The sequence below is a fragment of the Microtus pennsylvanicus genome, chromosome 5 (assembly GCF_037038515.1).
Source record: "Microtus pennsylvanicus isolate mMicPen1 chromosome 5, mMicPen1.hap1, whole genome shotgun sequence".
Taxonomy (NCBI): domain Eukaryota; kingdom Metazoa; phylum Chordata; class Mammalia; order Rodentia; family Cricetidae; genus Microtus; species Microtus pennsylvanicus.
The window spans coordinates 109,568,660-109,594,007 of record NC_134583.1 but is presented as its reverse complement, the minus strand read 5'-3'; the positions used below and the strand labels follow the sequence as shown (position 1 = coordinate 109,594,007).

Below are 25,348 nucleotides of genomic sequence, written 5' to 3'. Positions count from 1 at the left end.
AGCCAAAGATAAAAATGACCTTTCCATTTGGTTTCAAAAGTAGCCAAATATCTAATAACCATTTTCACGCAGATCTTGAAAAACTTTTGACTAAGATGATAAATTTAGTTAACAGAAGCTGGAGCCTTTATTTGCTCAAGGACATAGTGACTACATTATCCAGAAATTTCACTTCTACAGAGAACTGAAAACACATCCATACAGAAGAGCCTGGTTCCCGCAATCCTCTTCCCTATCTATGGGGATATGGTCCAAGAACCTTAGAGGGTTCCTGAAACCATAGATACATGAGACATCGTTCTTTTCCCCTATATACACATCTATGATTGTAGGAAGTTAAGGCCTACAGACCAAGAGGAGCCAACCTGGAGTCTGCTTGGGACTTTCAGAGGTCCTGATCGTGCCTAGCCAATGAAGGGCAACCATACAGTGTCAACAGGTCAGAAATAGGTATAACAGTGTGATGTTAGAAACTGTTTAGGTCTGTATTTTAGATTTTGTTCTTTTTGGACCTCAGTTGAAGGCAAAGCAGGGTAAGGGAGAATTACTATGAATGTTTATAGTGTTACAATCTAAAGTTGAAAACCCAAACTATAACCTTTAAAATGGATAGTAAACATATCCACACAACAGCTTTATTCAGCTTTAAAAAAAGTAAACAGATACAAAGAATTTTGAAAACATAACGCCAAAGTGATAAATACCCACATACTAAATAATTCTGTTTATGAAATGTCTGAAATAAGGAAATTCACAAAGCATATTTAAGGGACATGGGAAACCATGATATCATTTTCAATTTACCTATCAGAGATGATACCTAGTTTCCTGTACACTTCTGTTGGTTTGGTGATCACAAGGTGTTCACTATATTTGAACTTGTACACCAATGTTATGAATAGTTCAATATTCTATCATCAGTCATTTGGATAGTCCCACTGTGTATCTACATATAAATATTTTAAATACATTTGTATTTCATTCAGGAGAGATAAGTGGTGACACTGTAAAGTAAAATTTATTTTTTGTGGCATTTAATACCCTTTTTGCTGTTAACCTGAGATAAGTAAACAAAAGCTCGTATAATAGTTTTATTACCCTTTACCACAGGGAGTGGGGGAATACACATTACAGAAGCAGCAGCAACTTTAATTACAAGCAAAGGTTGTTTTTATCCCCAAATGATTTGTTTTGGTGTCAGCAAGAAATTTAACCATATATATTAACTTTCAAATATTTATGCTGAATATTTAAGTTCATTAAATATATGGCTTATACAGTTGATATATTTTGAATATATTTTGACCCAAACAATACAGCAAAACAAAAATTTTTAAATATTTTTAATGTATATAACCAAAGAATAATTTTCTCAAGCTTGCCAAATTTCTTGCCAGGGTGTTTCCTAGTTCTATTTTCTTGTAGAGTCACCCCCAGTCTGGGCCACAGGAGGACCAGGAACTAACCCAGACTTTGAGGTGGTGAGATGAGTGGGCACAGCAGCACACAACCCTAAAATCCTAGCAGCTGGAGCAGCCGAGAAGTTTCAAACTGGTGTGCAGCTTGGGCAGGGCTCTGCCTCAAAAGGTAGGGGGCTGGGATGTGACTTACTACTGTAGCATTTGGTTAGGGGCCTAGGCTCATCTTTAACACTGCTCCACCACCACCAGAAAAGATGAGTTTAACTCAGCATCAGCCATTTAAGACAGCTGAAGAGACCACGGATACTTATGACAGTAAATTGTTTCTATTAACTAAATAAAATTTCTGGTCACACTAGAAATATAAAAGAAATGCTAGCTCTTCTCCCTGGTGGAGTGGGACAGAAGACATTTCAGCTGAGGGTTGTTGTTTTTTTTTTTAATTTTATTATTTATTTACTTATTTATTTTTGCTGCGCTGCATGTACTTACATAGGAAACTTTATTCTGTATTTTAAAATTCAGAACAAGGTGGTGGTTTGAGACGATTTAAATAAAGTAGCACCAGAAGGACCAGGTAACAAGAGTCACATATTTCACCCATCCAGGAGTTTTATTATGTGAAATTATTGCACTTCTAATGTAGAGAGGAAATAACAGTAAATTACCAAATCCAATAATTTTAAATAGTTGGTGAAATTCGAAGTAATTTCAAAATAATTTTGAGATTCCCTCTAAAGAATGTTGCCTAAGAGGACTAAATAAATCTCTTTCAAAAGTAGAACAGAGGGCTGAATTTTATTCCTAAGCTATATCTGCACTATAAGAGGCTGTTTTACATAGTGGTACGAATTTGGTCCACATCAAATACATTGTGTTATAAAAATAAACAATATTTCATAAAAAATAACGTGGCATTCCATGTTCAAATTGCACAGTACAAATAAGCTATCTAAATTAATACTGTTATTAATAATTAGAATTACATATGGTGGGTATGTATTTAATTTGAAGCAATTGAATATGTAGTTCTGCTTCCATAATGTATGAAAACTAAAATTTAAGTCATGTCTAGAAATACATAAAATATTTTTCAACTTTTACAATGAAGAATTTACAAACCAATTTTAGTAGCTGATAATATAGGATCCCCACAGTCTATTTACATAAAAGCCCATTTTTATTCAGTTTACAAAAGCAATAAATAAGAAACTACATTAATTTGCACAAAACCTCTTCCACTTCATGATCAGTGGGATTACCGCTACTTTACAGCTGAGCCAAGAATCCTGTCTCTATGAAGACCTCTCATTTTGGAAAGAAGAACAAATCTTGTCTTTATTCCAAGAGAGAGAATAGTTATGCAGAATCCAGCATAAAACCTTACAAGAGAGAGAATAGTTATGCAGAATCCAGCATAAAACCTTACAGAGTATAATACATGCCTTAAAAATATGGACAATGCCTTTGCATCTATTTACATAAGAATATTCACAAAAAGATACAGTTCTTTAATACAAAAATTTAGTGGTGTCAGCATAATTGACAAGAAACCCTCACCCTCTGTCCACACTGATCTAGTAGGAATTAAGCTTGCTCAACCAGGCACATTAACTCACAGGTATAGCTTCCATCAGTTCGGGACTGCTACAGAACAGAGTACTAAATCCAAAGGATCCCTGTCCACTGAATCATACTGTGCAAGGGTAGCGTCTCCTCAGAGGACCAGCTGGAGTCCATGACTCTATTCAAGGAAGCAAACAAGTAGCTCAGGTACCTGATGAGCTACAGCAAGCACCTTAGCATTTATTTAAAAGAAAGTTAAAAACAACCCATCCCACCAAAAAAAAAAAAAAAAAAACAAAAAAAACCAGCCTAGACATACACTGAACCAGAAAATATATAAGCTATAAGTAGTGAAAAGCTCACCTGGGGCAAAATAATCCCTATTCATTAACAACTACCAATCTGTTGTGAATAAAACCAAAATATTCTACATGTACATCTATATTATGCTCAATACTTTCTAGTACAGCTTACATTTTTCTTATGAAAGATGCTTTGATAGCACATTTTATGGAGTCCAAGAGATTGAGAGGAAGAGTTCATTAAGATATAATAATACTTTATGAAAGAGTTTTTGACCCTTGTTCTTTTACCTGTGAAATCATTCAGCCAGGTCACTCTGTGCTCAGTTGCACGCTGCTTGATTAATACTGCCTCTTGTGATGTTACTTGCTCTTGTCAGGACACAGAACAGTCATAAGCTCCGTCCTGAAATGGCTCCTCCTCATCTGCTTGTGTTGTGTCCTCTTCTTTCCGGCTAACCACACTGTTACTCCCAGTCTCACTCTGAGAGATGCTTGCACGGCTGGAAGAGCCCCTGCTCTCCTCTGCTCTGGGGCTGGTCTGTTCAGGAGTCTTACCCATTGTTACTGGCTGGAAGGTGTCAGGCTGGACTTGCTCTTTCATTTCACTGAGCTTCTGCAGTTGTGGCTTAATGATGTTTAAAAATGGCTTATATCCAGGGCTGAGTAAAGGGGGGAGAATTAGTTGTCATCTGCTGTAAAGAGGGGCTGGGGAAATAGCTCAGTCACTAAAGTGCTTGTGCAGGTGTGAGGTCTTGAGTTCAATCCCTAGGGACCCACATAAAAGCTGGTGTGCTGGTGCTATGAAGGCACAGAGAGGGTTTCTGGAGGCGTGCTGGACAGCCAGCCTAGCCAAATCAGTGAGCCCCAGATCCCAGTGAAGAGACCCTACCTCAAAAAACAAGGTGAATAGCTCCTGTGAATGGCACCTGCAGCCGACTGTGTACACAAGTACAATGGCATACACACTTGCACAACTTGGTTAGATGTTTAGATACTCCTAGTAGACATTAGTATAGTAAAACAGGTGATGGAGATAAGACTCTTGAGCATCCTTCTCAGAACAGAGGTACCTGGCTCAAGGTGAGTCTTAACAGTCCTTGCCCTCACTGCTAAGAAATTTATTTCAAAATAGTATTGCAATAAGAAATAAGGAATAATAGATTTTAGATTCAAAGGGATCATCTGAAAAGTATCTAACTTAAATACATTTGGTAAGTAGGGAAAAAGTAAGTAAGGGAAGTAACAGCTTCAAATCTATACATGACTACTGACAAGGACAGTCCTCTCAATTAACCATCCACTACTTCTGATTTGGAAATGCTAGTAGCTACCATGAAGTGGTGAAATTTATATAGACTACATAACCTGTCTTTGTCTATATGTTATGCTATTCTAACCACAGAACTACCAATCTAAGTTTGTCTCATTCTTAGATCACTTGTACGACATCAATCTTAAGTCAGCATATGCTTCCACATTATAACTAACCAAAACTATAAACTATTCAGTAAACAGTACACATTTGAGTGGCTGAGTACACAATGGTTAGAGAAAATTACTTTAAAATATAAAAATGAAAACCTCCAAAATGAATGAGTTATAAGTTTATGGGGGGGGGGGAGCAGAATAGGGTATCATGTACCTGAAAGTTGCTATTTAGACCAGGTTTACCTCAAACTCAGATCTGCCTGCCTCTGCCTCCCAAGTGCTGGGATTTACAGCATGTGTTACCAACACCTTACCACTGTAGCACTCGTAGTGTGAAGTCCCTGTTCATCAGGCATTGCCAAGTGTACGGAAGCCAGCACTTACCAATCAGTAGCGGCCCATCGTTCCACAGCATGCAGCCCTGTTTTTATGTTCTGGAGCATCTCTCCATCCATCTCTGAAGACTGGGCAATACTCAGAATCTGACTGACGACTGAGGATTCTCTGAGAATCAGGCCGATGACAACACACCAATCCAGACATCCTGCCTCCATGAAAATGTGGAGCAAGTAACTATATATAAAAGAACAACAGAGTGATTTGTATGAGAGGCCTGCTGACACACAGAGGGTGGTAAGTACTTAGAAAGTAGCTCCAGTGTCTACTGCACACAGAAACCTGGCTAGGCTTTTTGTGTTTCCAACAATCTGAGAAACTCACCGAAGCTGAACTTGAGATTTATGAGGGCCTTTACTTGCCAACTCCATGGAGATGTGTTCCAACTCGGACTGAGTCAGACTGAGTGTGGAGAAGTTTTCATCCACTACTGTCCAGTCTCCATCCACCATGGAGCTGCTTTCAGTCAAGTCTGTGGCTGAACCAATGCTGCATTCATCACCTGATGAGGAAATTTCAGAAGTTATAAATGAGCTTTTCATTTCATAAATGAGTATTTTCCTTTCATTATATTAGTTATTTCCAAAAATACTGATCTCTCCTCAAGATATCAAATTGAAAATGTTCAGTCTATTACTAAAACAGCCATTATATGAACAACATATATATTTTAAGAACTAGCAGGGCTATAAAAAGAAATTATATGCCTTAAAATGGGAAAACATTCTAATTTTATAATTAATAAAGTAATAGCGGTTAGAAGACATAGGCTTCACTAATAGTGATGACAAAATGGTAGCCAATACTAGGTAAATACCTGCCATGAAGAAATCAGGAAAAAATTGATCTGGGCTTGGACAGTATGTGTAGTTTCAACTACTCGGGTGAGTGAGACAGGAGGATCTTTTTTTTTTTAAATTTATTTATTATGTATGCAATATCCTGTCCGCGTGTATGTCTGCAGGCCAGAAGAGGGCACCAGGCCTCATTACAGATGGTTGTGAGCCACCATGTGGTTGCCGGGAATTGAACTCAGGACCTTTGGAAGAGCAGGCAATGCTCTTAACCTCTGAGCCATTTCTCCAGCCCAGACAGGAGGATCTTAAGTGCAAGGGAAGCAGGAAAACTTAGTGAGACCCTGTCTCAAGTTTAAAAATATAATAATAATAATAATAATAAAAAAAACATGGGCAGGCTTGAGGTGTAGTTCAGTGGTGCATGCTTGCTTAGCATTCAGGAGGGCCCAATTAGATGCCAACTATTGGCTATCTCCTCCTCTACAAAAGAAAGAAAAATAAACCCAAATGCTACTGAAGCTTTTATATTTTATAACCCCATATCAACACAAATTGTTTCAAAATCTTTTCTGCTTGTATTTAACCATTACTGTATAGCAGAAATTGGTATAATGTTTAATATTTTTATAAAATGGTCACATAATATTTCAGACTTTGAAAGCCAAGAGGTAAAATGAAAATTATAAAAATGAAAGAATTTTTCATAAAGGTTATTAATGAAATAAAAACCAGTGATGGGAAGTACATTTTTAATGGAAAATTCCTTATATGATGATGATACTTTATTACCTGGAACCAAAAACAATATTTCCTTATCAAAATTAATAGCAAAGGGTCAGCAAGATGGCTCAGAGAGTAAAGTCACTTGCCACCAGATGATACTAGCCTGACAGATACCCATAGTTTGGTCTCAGAAACTCACAAAAAGATGGAAGAACTAATTACACAAAGTTGTCCTGACTTCTACATGTGTATTCTCCCACACGTGACAGATACACATACATAATAAATATAAATTAAAAAACTTGACTGCAAAGATTTACTTAGTGCCACCCTATATTCCATACATCTACGATAAATATGGTAAAGTACTGTTGAAGTCAATTTGCCATCATCCACCTATACAGGCAGATGTTAATGGCTAGTTCTTCGGGACACCGACAGAAGTATGATGCTGTATCTTTGAAATGCTATGGCACACGATCTTTTCCCAAACAAAACTCAAGAAGAGCTACAGCTTGTTCCTTTATTAGATAAATACCTTTATTAGATAATGGTGACAGGAAAGCATCTTGCATTTGTGGTCCAGGGGATGAGGCTATGTCTGTGTCCCGATGGGTGGGGCCGATGTTGCTGAGCCAGCTCTGACTTCGTTGAATGTTAGAGATGCCAGCATCCATTTCAGGGGTTACGAAAGGGTCAGCTGACTGAGACTTTAACAGCTGCTCTCCCACTGCATGTTAAGTCCAGAAGCAAAAAAAAAAAAAAAGTGTATTGTCATTGCCAAAACGATCAGTTCAAAGCCAATCACCGTCATATATATCATTTATTCAAAACTAGGGATGTGAAATTATGGAAGAGACTATCTCTGAGGCACTGTATGTTTCTTATTGTACCTAGACCACTTACTGTCTTGATCTAAGTGACTTGCTTTGTTTCTTTAGATAACCCAAAGTTTCCAAACACCATGATAAAAGGGTATTTTTTAAATAATTGGAAAAATATCTGAATTTATAAACTTTAAAAAAAAAAGTTTTTTACTCAAACATTTTCCTCTCCGAGTTCAGAAAATGGCATGTGTCAAAGACAATTTATCATCACCTGGGATGTGCTCTGTTACGTAGTCATAGCTGAGCTTATTTGAGAGTCATGACTGACTCATTCTAGATTCTTTGCTACAATAAGGTAAATACAGGAACTTCTACATTCAATTCTCAACCTGCTCATAGTTTAGTAATGGTTAGATTTGAGTTAAACTTCAAGCCCAAAAGACTTAAGAGATAGTTTCTACCTGATATATATCTTTGGCCAGATGGTGGATGTTCCAGCTAATGTACAAAAAAAAATTGGCTTTTATTTGCTTTTAAATTTGGAAAGAAAAGAGTTCCTTGAACGACTACATGTCTAAGTATCTAAAATAAAACACAACTTTTGAACACTGTCAGCAGTCCACATTACCTGTTCGGCACTTTCCATTTTTGAAAGGGGAACTGAGAGAAGAGGCTGGGATAATGGGAAGTGGCCACAGGAAATCCTTGTGAAGTCTCTTCAATGCTACTACAAAGTTGTCTACACGGGCAGCTCGAGTACGTTCTTTGCAAAGCCAACTGATTAGTTCAAAGCCTAGCTGGGCTGCAAAGCAACCGAGGTCCTTTAAGCGCACATCTTCTAAGAGTCGCCGAGCATGTCTCCACAGCATCATGTCAATATACATGTTCTCAGCACAGTCACTGTCTCTGCTCCATCTGGAAGAAACAGAAGGAAGCTAAAGAACAGCTTAACTGAAGAACTCCACACACTTTCATGTAGCATTAGATAAAGTTGAAAAGGAAGCAAGAGATTCAATTTCTAATTGTGACTGAACAGGAAGGAAAAGCTTCAGGGATTCCCTATATCATACCACCACAACCTGTTAAAAACACAAGGCACAGAGTCACCTTTTTTGTTTGTTTTTAATTTTGAGTCAGGCTCTTTCTATATAGTCTCAGAATTCACTATACCAGGCTGGCCTTGAACTCATGGATATCATCCTGTCTCTGCCTCTCAAGTATTGGGACTAAAGGTGTACACCACCATGCCAGGCACAAAGTTACTTCTTAAGACCAATCTGTGGAATTGAATATATGAAATAAGAATAAATAGGAGACAAACAAAAGCCAGACCAGGAAGAGGTGGTGTATAATTGGAGGGGGAAGAAGAAGAGCAAACAAATATTGTACTTGTTAAAAATATTAATGAAAAAGAGGGGAAAACATAAAAGAAAACCTCTCTGAGTTGTATAGATAAGAAAACAAAACTTATAAGTTAATAATGATATGGTAACTGAGTAGTGGGCTGGAAGTGAGAAGCAGGGCATGGAGGAGTAAAGAGCCTGGCATTGGGAGCAGAACTTCTCATGTGTAGTTTTCACTTGGCTTTTATCAATTATTTTTTTTGAGCCTCTATTTTTTCACCTGCACATTGAGTAACAATCCTCCTTAGTTTTAAGGATTAAGACCTAAATATGCAAACAGGCCTAGAATAGTGCCTGGCATTTGAACTCTTGGTAAGGTATTAACCCAAATTTTTAAGTTGAATGTGTGTCTGGCAACTGTTGATACTCCTCTCCATGGCTGTGTTTTATAGTATGTTTGTATTGGGGGAGAAATTTTAAAGACTAGTGACAGAATAAAAAGTAAAATACCATCAAATATGTAAACTCTTGATATGTGCCCAGAATTGCAATAAAAATACAAATAACATGAAAGAAACAACTAGGAAAGGAAAGTCGTAGGGGCCAAGAACAAGGAACACAGAAGCAATGCAAGGACTTCACGAGCCAGAGGAAATCCCAGACCACAGCCACACCACTAGAGACCATTTTCCATGCAACTGAAAGATGTAGTCTTTAGTTTTCAGAAGGCACCAGGCCTTCAGTTCTCCCAATACCTAATGTTTTGTTCTGGTTCTCTGTCATCAGAAGTATAATCTATGTTAATTACATTTAGAACAAGTACATCTAGATCTACCTTAGTACAATGGCATAATACTTACTTACACAGAGCACAGGAATGAACTTAACAGGAAAGAGAAAGAAAAAAAGAAGCGGTCTCTAAGTCTTTTGCAAATGAAAAAGATTTGCAACTGAATTAAGTATTTTCTTAAGACTTAATTATACAAATGCCTTGAAATGCAATGTGACAGATGCTCTGGAAACAGCAATTGCTCTTTATTCCTTTACCTTTTTCCTGAAGGACCAGATGGCATACTTAGTGTTTTCTGTAAGCTGAATTTACCAGGAGGGACATTTTCAGCTGACTGGGATAAACTGATGCTCCGATTCCTGAAGAACTCAAATCCACCACTTGAACTGGGCTCCTGTAGTTATAGCAGACAGTAGTTTTAGCCAAAAATGCCATGTAGTTGGATGTCCTAGAGAAGCTGTACAATTCTACAACTAACCTGAGCCGTAGGTGTGGATGGAGGTGTCTCAGATTCTCCAGAACCAATGGCTTTCAGAAACCGAATCATGTGTCGACACAAGTCCCATTTGCCTTGCTCCAGTGCTGTGTTGAACAGAAGGGTGGCATGCTGCCTGCTTACTGCAGGGACTTCCATGTTCTACAAAAAACCACCAAGGAAGACAACAATCGATTTATATGATACAATTTGGAAGATAGAACAATTCTTTTCTTGACACTTCCCTCAGCCCAAGCAATTAGCTGGCTGGAGACAATGTAATTGTAAGATTAAAAGGAGCATTTAAAAGTACCAAATGGGGAAAGCGAAGAAGGGGCTCTGCCAGGATAGCTCCTACTAGGACTCACTGCACTGTTACATTTTAGAGGAACAATGCATACCTCACACCCATCATGCCTTTCTCTTTGTAAAAAGTTACATCATTCTCATTTTACAGGGTAAGTAGACAAAGTTATCCAAATTGTTTAAGGTCAATAGAAAAGCAAGATAAATCTAGTATTGCCTGACTCCAAAACACTTGGCCTTTCTCCTATAGTGTTTTGTCACCAAACATGCTTGCCTCAAGCAGGACCAGGCAGCACTACCACAAACTGAACATTCCCAGCACTTCCGGCACAACCTAGCACCCTGCCTGTGCTCACTGAAAGCTGCCTGGCCTCTTTCCCAGCAACCCAGGCAGTCTGTGGGAGGGCTGGGAAGAACAAGGGTCAGCAAAAGGAAAACACAGCTACACTGACTTTCTTTATGATGCTACTGTTTTCTTCCATTATGACTAACTAGCCAAATAAGGTGGGGCCACTAGCCTCTCCTTGAGTATCTCCTCCGGTTTCAGTTAGTTGTCATGAAGCGATGATATGGTAAGAAATTTGCTTCAGTTTGAGATTCAAACTGGCTTTATGGTTAGCTTTCTGTACAAATGAAAGAACTTTCATGTAGCCTTTGAAATCCATCAGATTTACAGTAGTAACAAAGTTTCTAGGCTTTTTACCAAATATATAATAAAACATTTTTGGGGGTCTCATTACTTTGAGAAAAATGTGTTACAAAGGTTATCTGTGTGGCAATTCTGAGCCTTCTCAGCTGTCCACAGGCAGGGTAAGACTGGATGCTGTGTTAGTTATTCAGAATCCTTCCAGCAATTTCACATTGTAAGGAAAAAAAAATCAATTACTGTGGGTAATGAATGCACTAATGTCCAAAGTACCATTTTTTCCTACTGTTAATGTTTCTTACATTAAAGTAGTATTTCTAATGGAACGTGCACATCATATATATTAAATATAAGAAAATTTCAGCTGAGAAGACAGTTTAGTGGGTAAATTTCTTACTATGCAAACCTGACAACATGAATTCAGAATCCATGTTAAAAAACAAAACAAAACAAAAAAGGGGCTGGAGAGATGGCTCAGTGGTTAAAAGCACTGCCTGCTTGTCTAAAGGTCCTGAGTTCAATTCCCAGCAACCATATGGTGGTTGACAACCGTCTGTAATGAGATCTGGTGCCCTCTTCTGGCCTGCAAGCATGAATGTAGGCAGAATACTGTATACACAATAAATAAATAAATCTTTAAAAACAAAACAAAAAACCCAAAACAAAAAAAAAACCAAAAAGCCCGACACAGCAGTACATACCTCTGCAGTCTCATGGAGCCCCTACAAATATATGGGGGGAGGAGAGAGGAGACTCTGCAGAAGCACAGAACCCGGCTCTCCTGGCTTATGTAGTAATGAAAGGATGAACACACTGTCTCAAACAAGGCTGAAGGCAAGGGTCAATACTAGAGATTCCTTTGACTTTCACATGCACACCAAGGCACGTATATACCTGGGTGTAAGTGTACGCACACACACCCCTTTATACTTTAGTCTTATTTAAAATTATATTTTGAAATCAATATGTTTTAGGCTTATTTAGGGAAAAATAGCTATAATTCTTTTGTAATGCTACTTTTATAACATATAAGGAAATGTGGTCATTTGGCAAGCTTCAGCTCTTCAAAATGAAATATATACACAGTAGAGAAAATATGACCATCAATTCATAAACACTACCATAAGACATGCCTTCCTCTCTAAAATTAAGATCACTATTTCTTCTCCCTTTATAAGGAGAACTATTACCTGTAAGATAATAAGGTAAGAAGCAGCTGTATCCAAATCCTGCGCCATCAAACATTCCTCGAATAAGTCCTTGGGGTTTCCAACTGCTGCAAAAAGGTAATTCCACAGAGCATATTCAGTCTTCCTGGCACAGTGCACGACTGTCTGAAGGAAAAGGGGGAACTCGGTGATAAACTTCGCCACTGTGGGAAGCAGGGGGTCGGGAATGGGCTCCCGTGAGGTAGCTTCTTCTTCCAGCACTTCATGGAGCATGAGCTCCAGCACGTGCGGGAAGTAAGGTAATGCAGCACAGGACTGAGCCAGGAGCAGTGCTTGCTCTCCAAGGTTCCTGACCAGAAGCTGACGGAGGATATGATGGAGGTAGATCTGAGAGGTTCTCTCCACAACACAGAAAGGGAAGAGCACCTCCAGCTGCTCCCTAGCGCTGTTCCGTGTATACAAAGAATCGTAGAGTAAAGTGTCATTGACAGCACCAAGCACCAATGCGTCTTCAAACAGCACGGCCAGGGGGTAAATGTTGATGTGGAAAGGCAGCATGATCCGCTGGGACAAGAAAGAGTGGGGCTTGCGGTGATCCCTTGGAAAGAGGGGGAGCCAAACTTTCATCCCTGCACCACCGCAGCTCAGCCAGAGGGCCTCCAGAAGGTGACGTTTTTGCTTATTTGCTCGACAGGTAGTCCAGACATTTTCCACCGACTGGGCTAGTACAACCGGAGGACAAAATGGCAGCTGAAGGAAGAGACACAAGAATTGCTGGGTTTGGATTTCCTATTAAACTTGTAGGTTCTAAGTTCATAGGTACTAGCTTTGTAGACTTTAAGAATTAGTTTTTTTTGTTGTTGTTGTTTAAGTAGGGATATTTATTTAGAATTAGAGATAATAACAGCAGTAATCTTTCAAAGGATATGCATTGAACTCTAAAAACAAAACCCTTGAATACCAATCTCTAATGAAATTTACAAATACGCACCTAAGCAGTGGCCTCTGGAAAGTGAGACACTTTCTTATTTTAGGACTTGCCCTTCATTTATCTCTTTTCTTAGCGCAGTTTTAAGATGAATTTTACATTTTACATATTTTCTTAGTTTCTAATTACAACACACTGCTCTGCCCTTACATTCCTCTACTCATAAAGCTTAAGTTCCTAACTTCACAGGGCTGGAAATGCCTTAACTTTTACTCACGAGTTTCCTTTGGTTAGGGTTACTGTCCTTTTCCCGGATTTGAGGGCCTGACCTATCCCTCTGCATCATGATGAGCTGTCCTGCAAGATTCAGCATTATGCTCTCTGCATCACGAGCCTGAAATTTCAGAAGAGAAACTCATCAATACTAATGTTTAGACATGTTCTTGGCATTTCCTCGCCACCTAGTAAAACGTAAAGGTTAAACAAGCAAACAGCAGTTACTGGGGTTACACTCTGTACAGCCACTCTGCTAGACTCTGTAGGAATACAAATTCCCTGGCTAATGACCAATGAGCGCAGAACTGAATTATTCTGGAAAAACTAAGAGAACTTCAGAATCTCACAAAAAATTAGAGGTTATTTCAGTAATCTAGCTGGCATCACTAGGGAAGGTTTAAAAGGATATGGAGAGACATGGAAGGTCAGGAAGACACACAACAGGAAAAGGGCTGGTATTCTAACTTAAGCATTAAATATAAATGAATATGGAGTTAGGGCAGATCCACTGGGAAAACTGAGAAGGGTCTCCTGGCTGAATGGCAACAGATCTTCAAGGAAAACTTGGAAAGTCAAGCAAAAGGGCAGCAGAATATAAACCACCACACATGCCTCTCAAATTAAAGTATCATCAAAAAAAAAATATCTGTTTAGTCAGGATGAATTGGTATACTGACTTCAGGAATAAGGAACTAGTCTGCCATTTTTTATTGCCATAAAAAAAATAAAAAAATGTTCTATCAAATGCCAGAGTAAAGAGCCTACAGTTATTACTGTAAACTGCACCACCTTGCTTAGACAAGGACACAGCAGAGTGCGAAACACTGCTGTAAACCAACTATCAGATAAATCAAGGATTTTTACCTGTAAAGGAGAAGACTATTTTACCTAAAATAGTGATCAGAGTTTACTGTTGACTTAGGTATGAAAGAAAAAAATAGAAAAAACATGTCTGAACCAAAGATGGCTTCAAGGCACAAGATTTAAGTGAGTTATTGGAAAAACTGAGGTTGGTGCTGGAGTGACAGCCCCAGTGCCTAGGAATATTTCCTGCTTACAGGGGACCTGAGTTCCATTCCCAGCACCACGCTGGCTGCTCTCAATGGCTTGTAAGTCCAGCTCCGGGGGAGTCAGTTCCCTCTTCTGAATTCCTCCAGCACCTGCACTCATATGCACACACACACATGAAACATATAATAACAAATAATAAATCTCTTTTGGAAAGTTGAGGACATCGACGAGGAAAATCAGGGAAGGGCAAATGAATTTCTTTCCCCCCACTCACTCCCACTAAGCTGGAAAGAACACAAGATTTCCAAATAGAGCCGGACGGTGGTGGCGCACGCCTTTAATCCCAGCACTTGGGAGGCAGAGGCAGGTGGATCTCTGTGAGTTCGAGGCCAGCCTGGTCTATAAGAGCTAGTTCCAGGATAGGAACCAAAAAAGCTATGGAGAAACCCTGTCTCGAAAATAAAAAAAAAAGGGGGGGGGGATTTCCAAATAGAAAAGTGTATGACAGCTGAGCAGAGCTGAAGATACTAAGGCTGGAAAGCTGAAGAGGACCCGGGAAGAGAGGGCTAATCTGCTGCTGTGTGCTGTCTCAGATGCTGATCCCTGCTGGCTCCGTCAGGACCATTTAGGACTCAAAGGAAAAGAGTCAGTTGCACTATGTAAATCTAGTTTTGTAATACTTAAAGTTCATGGTTGTATATGAATGGGCAAGCTGCAGATGTAGCCCCACACTTGCCTAGAATGTGCAAGAAGGGGAGGGGGCAATGTTAAACCTTGGATGCCCATCATAAAAAATGAGACTCTTCTACTAACATGCAGGAAGGAGACTGAAAACAGAATTTAAAAGCTCTCTGGGAACCATAAAGGCCACACCCTCAGAAAATAGATAAATATAATTAAGTGACAGGGAAAAGAACAACAAATATGCACACGTAAATGAAGACACTGTGGCTGACTGGGCGTTCACATGTGGATAAGCTCCACAAACATTTCTGAAGACCTTGAAAGGACTTACTAGAATTTACTATAATATGACTAATTTTCATAACGGGCCTTGTGCACACTAGGTAAATGCTAGACCACTGAGCCATATATCTAGCTCCTCATTTTTTTTTCTCCCCAAGACAGGGTTTCTCTGTAGCTTTGGAGCCTGTCCTGAAACTCGCTCCATAGACCAGGCTGACCAGGCTGTTTTCGAACTCAGAGATCCATCTGTCTCTGCCTCCGAAGTGCTGGGATTAAAGGCGTGCGCCACCACTGCTTGGCACTTCCTCATTTGATTTTAAGATAGTAGATTTCACCACTATCTTTTACATACTTCTTTAGAAGAATATATGTGTCTTTTCTTCAAAAAGTGGCTATTATTACTAAACAGTTTTAATATTTTTATTGACATTATTACAAGTGATTATATTAATACAGGCAACTTCACGAGTTCTCAGAAAAACACAAGCTAACTGCTCAAAATTCTAAGTGTGGGAAGGTCAAAACACCCTCTTGCCCTAGAAGCTTCCTAGCAGACAATCCTGCATGGGAGTCTATGGAGTTTTTTGGTTGTGAGCCTAGCTGAGCCATCTCTCCATCCAGGAGTTTGTGGTTTTAACAGGGACCTTACACTCTCCTGAGAGGCACCTGACTACTAATCAGTCTCATCATTTGTTTTTAAAGATGGGGATTAATAAAGCAAGACTTGTTTTTGTGCTGTGACCTCAGGCTAACTCTTATTACATTTCAACATTTTAATTTGCTCTTTACTAAGATAAACATTTCTTTGTGAAGTCCTCTTAAATTGTTGTACCCCTTACTAATGACACTTGATCACCACTATATCTGGCTTATACAAAGTCTTTTCCTGGGGCTGGAGATATGGCTCAGTGGTTAAGGGCACTGACTGCTCTTCCAGAGGTCCTGAGTTCCCAGCACCCACATGGCAGCTCACAACTGTCTGAAGATCCAGTTGCAGGGGAATCTGACACATACACACCAATGCACATAAAATAAAGTGGTTGAATAAACCATTAAAAAAAAAAAACAAAACAAAAAACAAAGTCTTTTCTTTCTAAATTTGTTAAGGTATTTTAAAGCAAAAACTATTCTGATATTAAAAGGTATTTATTCCCAGTATTCATTCATTCATTCATTCATTCTCTCTCTCTCTCTTTTTTTTTCTTTTTTTTTTTTTTGATTTTTCGAGACAGGGTTTCTCTGTAGCTTTTGGTTCTTGTCCTGGAACTAGCTCTTGTTCTCTCTCTCTCTCTCTCTCTCTCTCTCTCTCTCTCTCTCTCTCTCTCTCTCTCTCTCTCTCTTCTTTGCTTGTACACCAAGATGTAAGCTCTCAGCTGCTGTTCGGTGGCTTTTTAACTTCACCAGAGACTCAAATCTGCTAGAACCATAAGCCCAACAGGAAAAGGAAAAAAAAAAAAAACAAAAACACCCGAGACGGCAAAAGTCATACTTTCTTCATAAATGCACTGCACTGGGTGACTCATTTACAGCTAATATGAACTGATAGCCTTCTTCTGCGCGGTATAACTTTGCTAATTCTTTATCATTTCTAAGACTGGAAGATGATTCTAGACAATTTAATTAGGTTCAATGTTTTTGGTGAAAAGTTTTCATATGAACTTCCTATCGTACTGCTTTAGGAAGCACACAACATGTTTCTTCCCAACTTTTAATGATACATTGGTGTCTAAGGCTTGGGTTTGAGGTAAAGTTTCATCTAATAATGATCACTGCTGAATCAGTTAGTTTCTTGAGACATAAAATGGTCTCTTTAATTCTTACATTTTCCAAAAATCTTAGTGGGAATTGTGTGAAACAGGACTAGCTGGTTACTATGATAGAGCTTACAGAAGGAATGGCAGCTGTGTTGTAAGGAAGAAAGCAACTTATTAAGTTCAAGAGGGAGACCAGAACAGTTAATAAAGAATAAGTATGACATAGTTGGTGATATGGATGTGGGACTAATTGGCATGCAGATGTAATGTTTCAAAGAGATGTATAAGGAGAGAAGAGAATGACAATGATTTGCAACTATTTTAGAGGTTCTCATGTAGACAGTTGTTTTTATTATTTGTTATTCCACATAATAGAGAAATAAGTAGGCTATTCCCAATGAGAATTCTTATAATGGCTGATAACAATTTTAACTACAGTGGAAAGAGGCTCTCTAATACAGCAGCTAAACTCTCCATAATTTTATGAGAATGCTAAAGCTTAATGTAAGTACCTAAGTTAGAAGAAAAAGATGGATTGAGTAGATAAGAGATGACAAATCTACATATTAAGAATTTCCCAGGGCTGCAGAGATGGTTCAGGGGTTAGGAGTACTGGCTGGTCTTCCAGAGGACCTGGATTCAATTCCCAGCACCCATAGGCAGTTCACAACTGGGGAACTGACACCTTCACATCAATGCATATAAAGTTAAATAAATCATTGAAAAAAATAAAAAGAATTTCCCTTTGATAACAGGTGAGACTGCTGCGGTAGCAGAAGTAGTCCTGGAATAGTTAATGATTGCACCCCAGGTGTTGGCAGCACCACTGTATACCTGGTTCCTACACCCACCAACTATGGGATCTATTTTGTCTCCCTCCTAAAAGCAATGAGTTCTCCACATCCAAAATTCATTTTACTTCTTTCCATCTCCCCTTCCCTTCCTGTGCTCAAGCCACTGACACTGTAAAACCCCTCCGACTGATTATACAGATTTATTATATCAGATTTCTAGTATATTTCTACAACTTCAGAGTAGTTCATATATGTGTAATTACTTGTTTAATGTTGACCAGAAACTGGTCTGTTTGGCTTGCCACTAAGACTCAGCATCTTCACGCAAGGTACATTGTAGACACTGACCATGAATCTGCTGAACAAATAAACAGACCTAACACTGAAGACCGAAGTGTAGACACTGACCATGAGTCTGCTGAACAAATAAACAGACCTAACACTGAAGACCGAAACGCACTGGTACCTGCTGTGGCATTTTCAAGGTGATTCCGTTCTCTGTACTCACTGACGTCAGTGTGACAGACACTACCAGGAAAGGGTGAGGAATGTACCGTGACATTGAAACCTCCTGAAGAACCTCCACACTAGCCGAGGTATTCGAGCTGGAAAAAAAGAAAGTTCATAGTTCAACAAAGTTCATATACTTTTTTCCTCCTTTCAGCTGCTACACACACACATACTTTATGTCTACAGCAGACCCAAATGTCTTCTCCCCATTGTCCTCTCTTCCCTAAATATTCTTCCGTCAGGATTATTAAAGTTGAGAAAGCCAAGGAACATATACAGGAATAAGACAAAAAAGGCAGTAAAGCACTGGAAAGCAGGAAAAACAAAACTACAACACAAATAGAGCCCTGAAAACCAACAGCAGGGAAATTATATGAATAGAAATACCTTGGGAGTTGCGGTTGAGGGGAACAGGGACAACTACTTGGTTGTGAAATGATAGAAGTTTAACTACTGAAATAGTAATGTCTTCGTTTTTTATCTTTGCATTACTAATCTATCACAGTACTTCAGCAAATACATGATTCATGTCCTTATTAAACAAGTATACTTCTAAGAACAAAACAAAACACCAAAAAAAAAAAAAAAACAAACCCAAAACCCAAGAGGTCTGGCCTCCATGCTGTATCTTAATATCAGACTACAGGAAATAAAGCAGGATTTCAGCTTTGGTGCTGCAGACAACAACATCTACGGCTTTCTAAGGATGTTTCCTTAACTTTCTCCAAGTGTCTGAAAAGAAGAATAGTTATTACTATACTAATTACTAATAAATTGGGAAAAACGTATCTAAGATTTATCTCAGCTCAAAGTATATGCCCACCCCAACCCTGGCCAATAACACAGGAAGACAAGCTCAAGCATTTAGTACAGGTACTTTTTTCTTCACTCTCTACATAAATACAACCAAAACTCTTTACAATGAAACAACATAGGAGGATGGAGAAAGGTTTTTAGAAAACATAATAGAGGAAACATAAACAGGAACAAAAGTGACTCATGCCATGATAAAACTTACCCATCGAATTTTTTTTCAATACTGTAAAGGCATATTGAACAGTCTGCTCTAAACACTACCACCATGTCTCGGAAGACACTAAGCAGTAATGTTTCCACTGGTGCTTTGGTGACATGAGCAAAGGCATTGTCCAGATTTGATGTTCGCAGGTAGATTCTGAGCTGGAGGAGGGGAGTTATAGACAGACATATATGTAACAATAGTTACCAAGAATGTGTGGTATTAGTCATACTTTCATCTACAGATCACCTCCCAGCACCAACTCACTTTAAAGTGATAGGAGTGAAAAGAATTACTAATGACTTGGCAAAAAATGAATAATGTTTTATTTTGGCTAGCTAATTCTTTATAAATAACCAAAGATAATGTGATCAAGAGTAAATGTAATATTATGAAAGCATGTTTCAGATCTGTGTACTCAAGCCTGACTAGAGAATATCATTTCCTCAAAACTATATAAATTAATTAAGTTCTTCTTAAGAACAGTCATTCTTATATATTTTTTGCTTTTATAATGTTTTATTACCAATCTTTATAGATTACCTACTTGCTAAAAGGTTATCCTTTTTAGGTTTATTTATTTTTTGAGATAGGATATTTATCTCAGAATAGACTTGAGCTCATAATCCTTCTGTCTCAGCCTTTGGATGCTATGATATAAAAGGTTATCTTATAAATTCAAATTGTTACCTTAAAAAAGAACATAAGTAACTTAAAACAGTAATTCCACTATTAAAATATGATAAATTATTGGAATAAAATGCTGTCCAGGTTTTAATGGATTATTGTCTACCTGAAATTAAATACTGCTTAGCTCCAAAATTAAAAATCTATTATTTCTGAGGAGAAAAAAATAAGTTACCTCTTCTTGACGGTCACTTAAGTTATAACATGCAAGGACCATAAAGTCATTCCACCAGGCTAAGCCACCAGTCACAATCATATTTTGCTCCTTAAAAGAAAATTTTAAGATGTATTTAATTATGTTACCCAAAATTTCAATAAAGTAACAAAATACTCTTAGAAAGCTCAGATTATTTCTGACTCATTCTCTCTTGCCTAAATTTATTTCTCCATTATTAATAATGCACCATGTTCTATCTTTAAAAAACAAACATTCCTACAAAGAAATACCTGTGTCATTCACAGTATCTCAATACCAGATAACATCATTAATCCTGCATCTAAAACAACTTGATTTAACTTCCGACTTTATTCTTCATCAGATGAGTGCCTGAATCCTAATCTTTTAGCAAATGGTAGTACTGGTGTCAAAACTGGATTGATAATAAAAGCACTTTAAAGTGCTTGGGACACAAAAGCCACCTACTTTATTTTTCCTCATTTCTTCCCATTTGACTCTCATAATATCTAACTCATTATCCCTCTGAGCCTCCATGCCACCTCTGTCATACCAATGCACATATCACAGAGAATGATCTCTAACTTTGTAGACATTTCACCACATCTGATAACTCAATCTTAAAGATAATATTAAACCCTAATCTAAACAATTATTGTTACTAATCTTTTTTTCTTCTTTTCATGTCTATGTGCCTCCCAAGTGTTATGTAGGCACATGTGTATGGGTGTGGGTGTTGGGGTGTGTGTGCATATGGACCAGGGTTTGATGTCTGAAATCCTCTTTGATGGCTCTTCTACCTTTATTCTTTAAGGCAGCATCTCTCAACCAAAGCCAGAGCTGGCTTGTAGGACTGGTTTTTCCAGGCTGTTTGTTTCAGGGATCCCTTATATCTCTCTCCCAAGGATGGCATTGCAGGTAACTTGCCATTTCCGCCCAGGACCTAAATGACCTGTGGGGATTTGAACTGAGACTCCCTTGCTCATATAGAAATCACAATGGCTAAGTCATCTCCCAGCATTTGTCAAAAAAAGAAAAGCCAACAATCTCAACTGAACTCAATCTCAAATTATCACCTATTTTATCAAAACTGACTTATTGGCAATAATCAAATGTCATGTCTCTCCCCACTTCTCCGTGCTTTACAGTTGAGCTACATCTTCAGCCTCACTATCTGTTATTCTTTTTTAGGCTCTGTATCTTGAAATGTATTTTTAGATTTTTTTTTTAACAAAAAAACAAGACTAACCTGAGTAATGTTTCCAAAAAGTTTCCATTTTTTGGTGAGTAAAGAGTAATGTGCAAACCCAAACTTGCCAGCCACCGCGATGTTCTGTCCGAGTTTATCAATAGCTGAAAACTGTTTAAAAAAAAATTAAAACCTCTTTCCTACAAATATATATACTTTACTAGGTACAAAAAGTACTTAATAAAATGTAAGGCAAAGAAAGTACTAATAAATGTTTTCTCAGTGATTTAAATATAAAATGCTAAGTTAAAAACTCAAGTATCGATACCTATATTTGACAAAGTGTAGCGGCAATCCACTAGCAGTACACAGCAGATCAAGCACTAAAATTTCCCTCTTAGAAATCCACAAGGGCTCAACTCCCAGAATGGCTACTACAACACCAACAAAATAACAACTCACCCGTATAGGCCAATTGCTTTCTAGATAGGTGCTGGAAATCTAGAGAAAATAACATATCAGTCTGGTGAGACTTAGGAAATATACTTCAACTGACAGCATTAACTTAGCACAGCATGAAATTCGGCTTCTTGCATAATGTTTAAGGTGCCAAGTAGTGGCTTTAGTAGCAGAGCTCTTTGAATTGAGCATTTGTTTATGAACCTATATTTCACATGTTCTATCTTAATAATTTCAAGCTTTTAGACCACACTTCCTCCCTCCACCACAGCGCTGCTTGTTTCTGCTATTAAACTCAATACGAACTGACAACAAGCGTGTGTGATGGCAGCCAAACTGCAGGCAATAGTTTCTGTCTGCCCATGCAGACCACCCCCAGACCAACGACAGCTTGAGCCAAGGGTTTTGTTTTTTACTGGAAATCTTTATTACTTTTATACTGTGGTGATTAAAAAAGCAATGCATATAAAACCAGTCAATGTAAGAACAAACAAAAATCTGCTGCTTGAGAATGGCAACTGGCTTATTTTTATCTTACCTATTTTCTTTTTATATTTATTTATTATGTATACAATATTCTGTCTGTGTGTATGTCTGCAGGCCAGAAGAGGGCACCAGACCCCATTACAGATGGTTGTGAGCCACCATGTGATTGCTGGGAATTGAACTCAGGACCTTTAGAAGAGCAGGCAATGCTCTTAACCGCTGAGCCATCTCTCCAGCCCCCCTACCTATTTTTTTTATCCTGCTTCTTAAGATGCATATACAAGCCTGTATGGACATGCTTAAGTTACTATTTATTTTTCTCTTAGGCTGTTCAACCTTATCGATCCACAAGAATCTTTATATAATTCAGATATTAAGTCTTCTCAAGCATCAGTGTAAATACAGTTTTCCACAATATCTAGCTTTACCTTCATTTATGGTGTCATTTTATCAGTGCCGTGAAACTTTCAAACTTAGAGAAAATTTTGTGGGTTATTAAGGTGGAGTAAGTTTAACTTTACAGACTCTTCTGTCTCTCCTAACCTACGAATTAGCTTTCCTGAGCAGCTGGAGAAGTGGAGTGTAAATTAACAGAAAAACTGAACAACGCAAGAGTCTTCTGTTCCTGGAATAAGAAAAGCTTCAATTTATTGAAATTTATTTTAATTTGACTCAAGAAACTGGATACATATTGAAAAACAAATCCAAATCAGAAAGCCACAAATAACCAAATCCTTAAGACTGAGTAAAGATAAGAGAATCAAGCAACAGCCATCTCCCCAGAGCACTGCTTCACTCCAGGTTGTTAACTCATAAAGCACTAGAATGCAGCGACCCAGGACATCAACCTAAAAATACAACTAAATTCATAGATTTCAAACTCACACAAGAACGTAACAGGCGTACCAGAGAAAGCAGCTCAATGACACTGGGTAAAATAACTAAAATTCAAAGAAACCTACACTCCCCAAACTTCGATTTTTTTTTTCACTAATTCCTATGAAATGTGATATGTCAGCTAGCACATCACTGCAAAAGTGATTCCAGCATAAAGGCTCAGTAAAAACTTATCAGATTATCACATTCTAATGCATATCTCTACAAAAAAATCTATTCTTTTAAATTTCAAAAGTCTATGACATACTACAAATTACAAATGATGTATTTTCATAACTCAAATATAAGTTGAAATTAATAGGCTTTTTAATTTTGTCTGAATATTTTATGACTAGAACAAAGTATACATTTTTTTCCTGGTGTCACCTTGTTTGATCTATGTGCCATGTGAACTTTGTCTTGTACACTTAATGCTGCGTATAGAAACAGTGGACAGAATAGGCAGCTAATAACATTAAACACACTTGAGTCATAAAGCTAGGGCACAGGAGTCATGCCACATCACTGGGAGATGGTGCTAAGGTACAGATCGGAGTATCTCATTATTCTTATCACAGGGTTTTCCAGTCTCTCCTAAATGGAAACTAACTGCTTTCCTTTTTTCCTGCTAAACTCTGTCTCCAGCCTAGACTAGTTTTGTCTAATTAGTGAAACTAAAAGATTCAATTAGATCTTCGCCCAAACCCACATCTTCCACACCTGATAAAACTAGGTGAATGTGAGCAAATCACTTATACACAAAATAGCCTTTATAATTCACTACCTACCGACCTCTCAATGAAGTGCCTGATATTTACTTCCCACATTTTGTGACAGATAATCTTTCAAAATAGTTACAGCCATGTTAAATATAAAATCAATATCCTTAGAACACTAATAAAGACCTTAGAGACCAAAGTTTACATTATACAAAACACTCAACATTAGAAGGAACACAGCCACAACTAAAAGGCTTTTGCTTTTTAATTTCACATTGTGTTCCAGTACTTTATAAATTTGTAACTTAGAAAACTAAATTAAAAAAAAAAACCGAAAAAGTCACGGTCTATTCTGTCAGCTACTACCTTCGCTTCTAACGTGTGTATGCATTGGGTTTGGTTAGAGAACCTTCTAATCTGGAAGTTAAGTTGTACAAAACAAAAATAAAAATAGTTTAGTATTCCAGACAATGAACAGAAAGCACAGAATCAGCTGGAGCTTATTTGATGAACTCTAAATTATATAGTAAACACACAAAGTAGAAATCATACAAACAAATCAACTTTAACGGAGAATGTATTCTTATCCTACAAGAGAGGATAAGTGGGAAGGGGAATGAAACCATGCCCCTAGTTTCTCCAAGGAGTCCACATGGGTGGCTAAGAAGCTTAGAAGGCAAAGCATTAGCACTATATAAACACTACCCAGAAAGATCACTGTCACTCTGCATTCAACTGCCAGGCTCCAGTGTTAGCAGGCAAAGAGCAAGGCAACTCTAATAAAAAAAAAAAGGCCACAAAGGCAAATTATAAGTTTCAGTACAAGGACCATGGTAATTATATGATTCAACATTCAGTACCTAGCTTTTTAAAGCACATTAGATTTTTTTATACTTTAATGTAGGCTGTTTCAAAAGGCCAGGTTGACCAGTACTCCTTTGTGTGATGCTCGGTGAGTCATGTTAATAACTTCCTGAGCTTTGGTTTCCTCATGTACAGATCCAATCGGGCTATATGACCTCTAAAATTCCTCCAGCTCTAAAAATTCTATGAAATTTAAAATTGAAATTCTAAAATGTCTTGGGAGCACAACGGTGACATTTTTATTTATATTAGTTTTTAAAAGGTTTTTTTGTTGTTGTTGTTTTTCCCTCATTTTCTCATCAGAGTTTATAAGGAATTAAGTTTTAGCATTTTTACCATTCTTGTTTTGTGAACTACTTGTTTACCCTTATGGTAAATAAATTAATCATTTAACAAATATTTTACCAAAACTATATTATCTTTATTCAAAACTAAAAGAACAGA

The 25,348-nt window shown here is 37.9% G+C and overlaps 1 protein-coding gene across 3 annotated transcripts in view; it reads right to left on the bottom strand.

Annotated features, from left to right (window-relative positions):
* Positions 1-621: 621 nt before the first annotated feature.
* Positions 622-25,348, bottom strand: part of Ric1 (RIC1 partner of RAB6A GEF complex) — an 88,755-nt gene continuing 64,028 nt past the window's right edge. For all 3 annotated transcript variants that reach the window (XM_075973805.1, XM_075973806.1, XM_075973807.1), the window contains 14 exons: positions 21,963-22,001; positions 21,561-21,671; positions 20,312-20,401; positions 19,450-19,610; positions 18,388-18,526; positions 13,398-13,514; positions 12,214-12,942; positions 10,075-10,233; positions 9,854-9,990; positions 8,092-8,378; positions 7,175-7,366; positions 5,441-5,618; positions 5,105-5,293; positions 622-3,951 (listed from right to left, as the gene is read on the bottom strand). In XM_075973805.1, the coding sequence (XP_075829920.1) occupies positions 3,666-3,951; positions 5,105-5,293; positions 5,441-5,618; positions 7,175-7,366; positions 8,092-8,378; positions 9,854-9,990; positions 10,075-10,233; positions 12,214-12,942; positions 13,398-13,514; positions 18,388-18,526; positions 19,450-19,610; positions 20,312-20,401; positions 21,561-21,671; positions 21,963-22,001 (2,814 nt within the window). In that variant the 3' untranslated portion in view covers positions 622-3,665. The remainder of the gene's footprint in view (positions 3,952-5,104; positions 5,294-5,440; positions 5,619-7,174; positions 7,367-8,091; positions 8,379-9,853; positions 9,991-10,074; positions 10,234-12,213; positions 12,943-13,397; positions 13,515-18,387; positions 18,527-19,449; positions 19,611-20,311; positions 20,402-21,560; positions 21,672-21,962; positions 22,002-25,348) is intronic.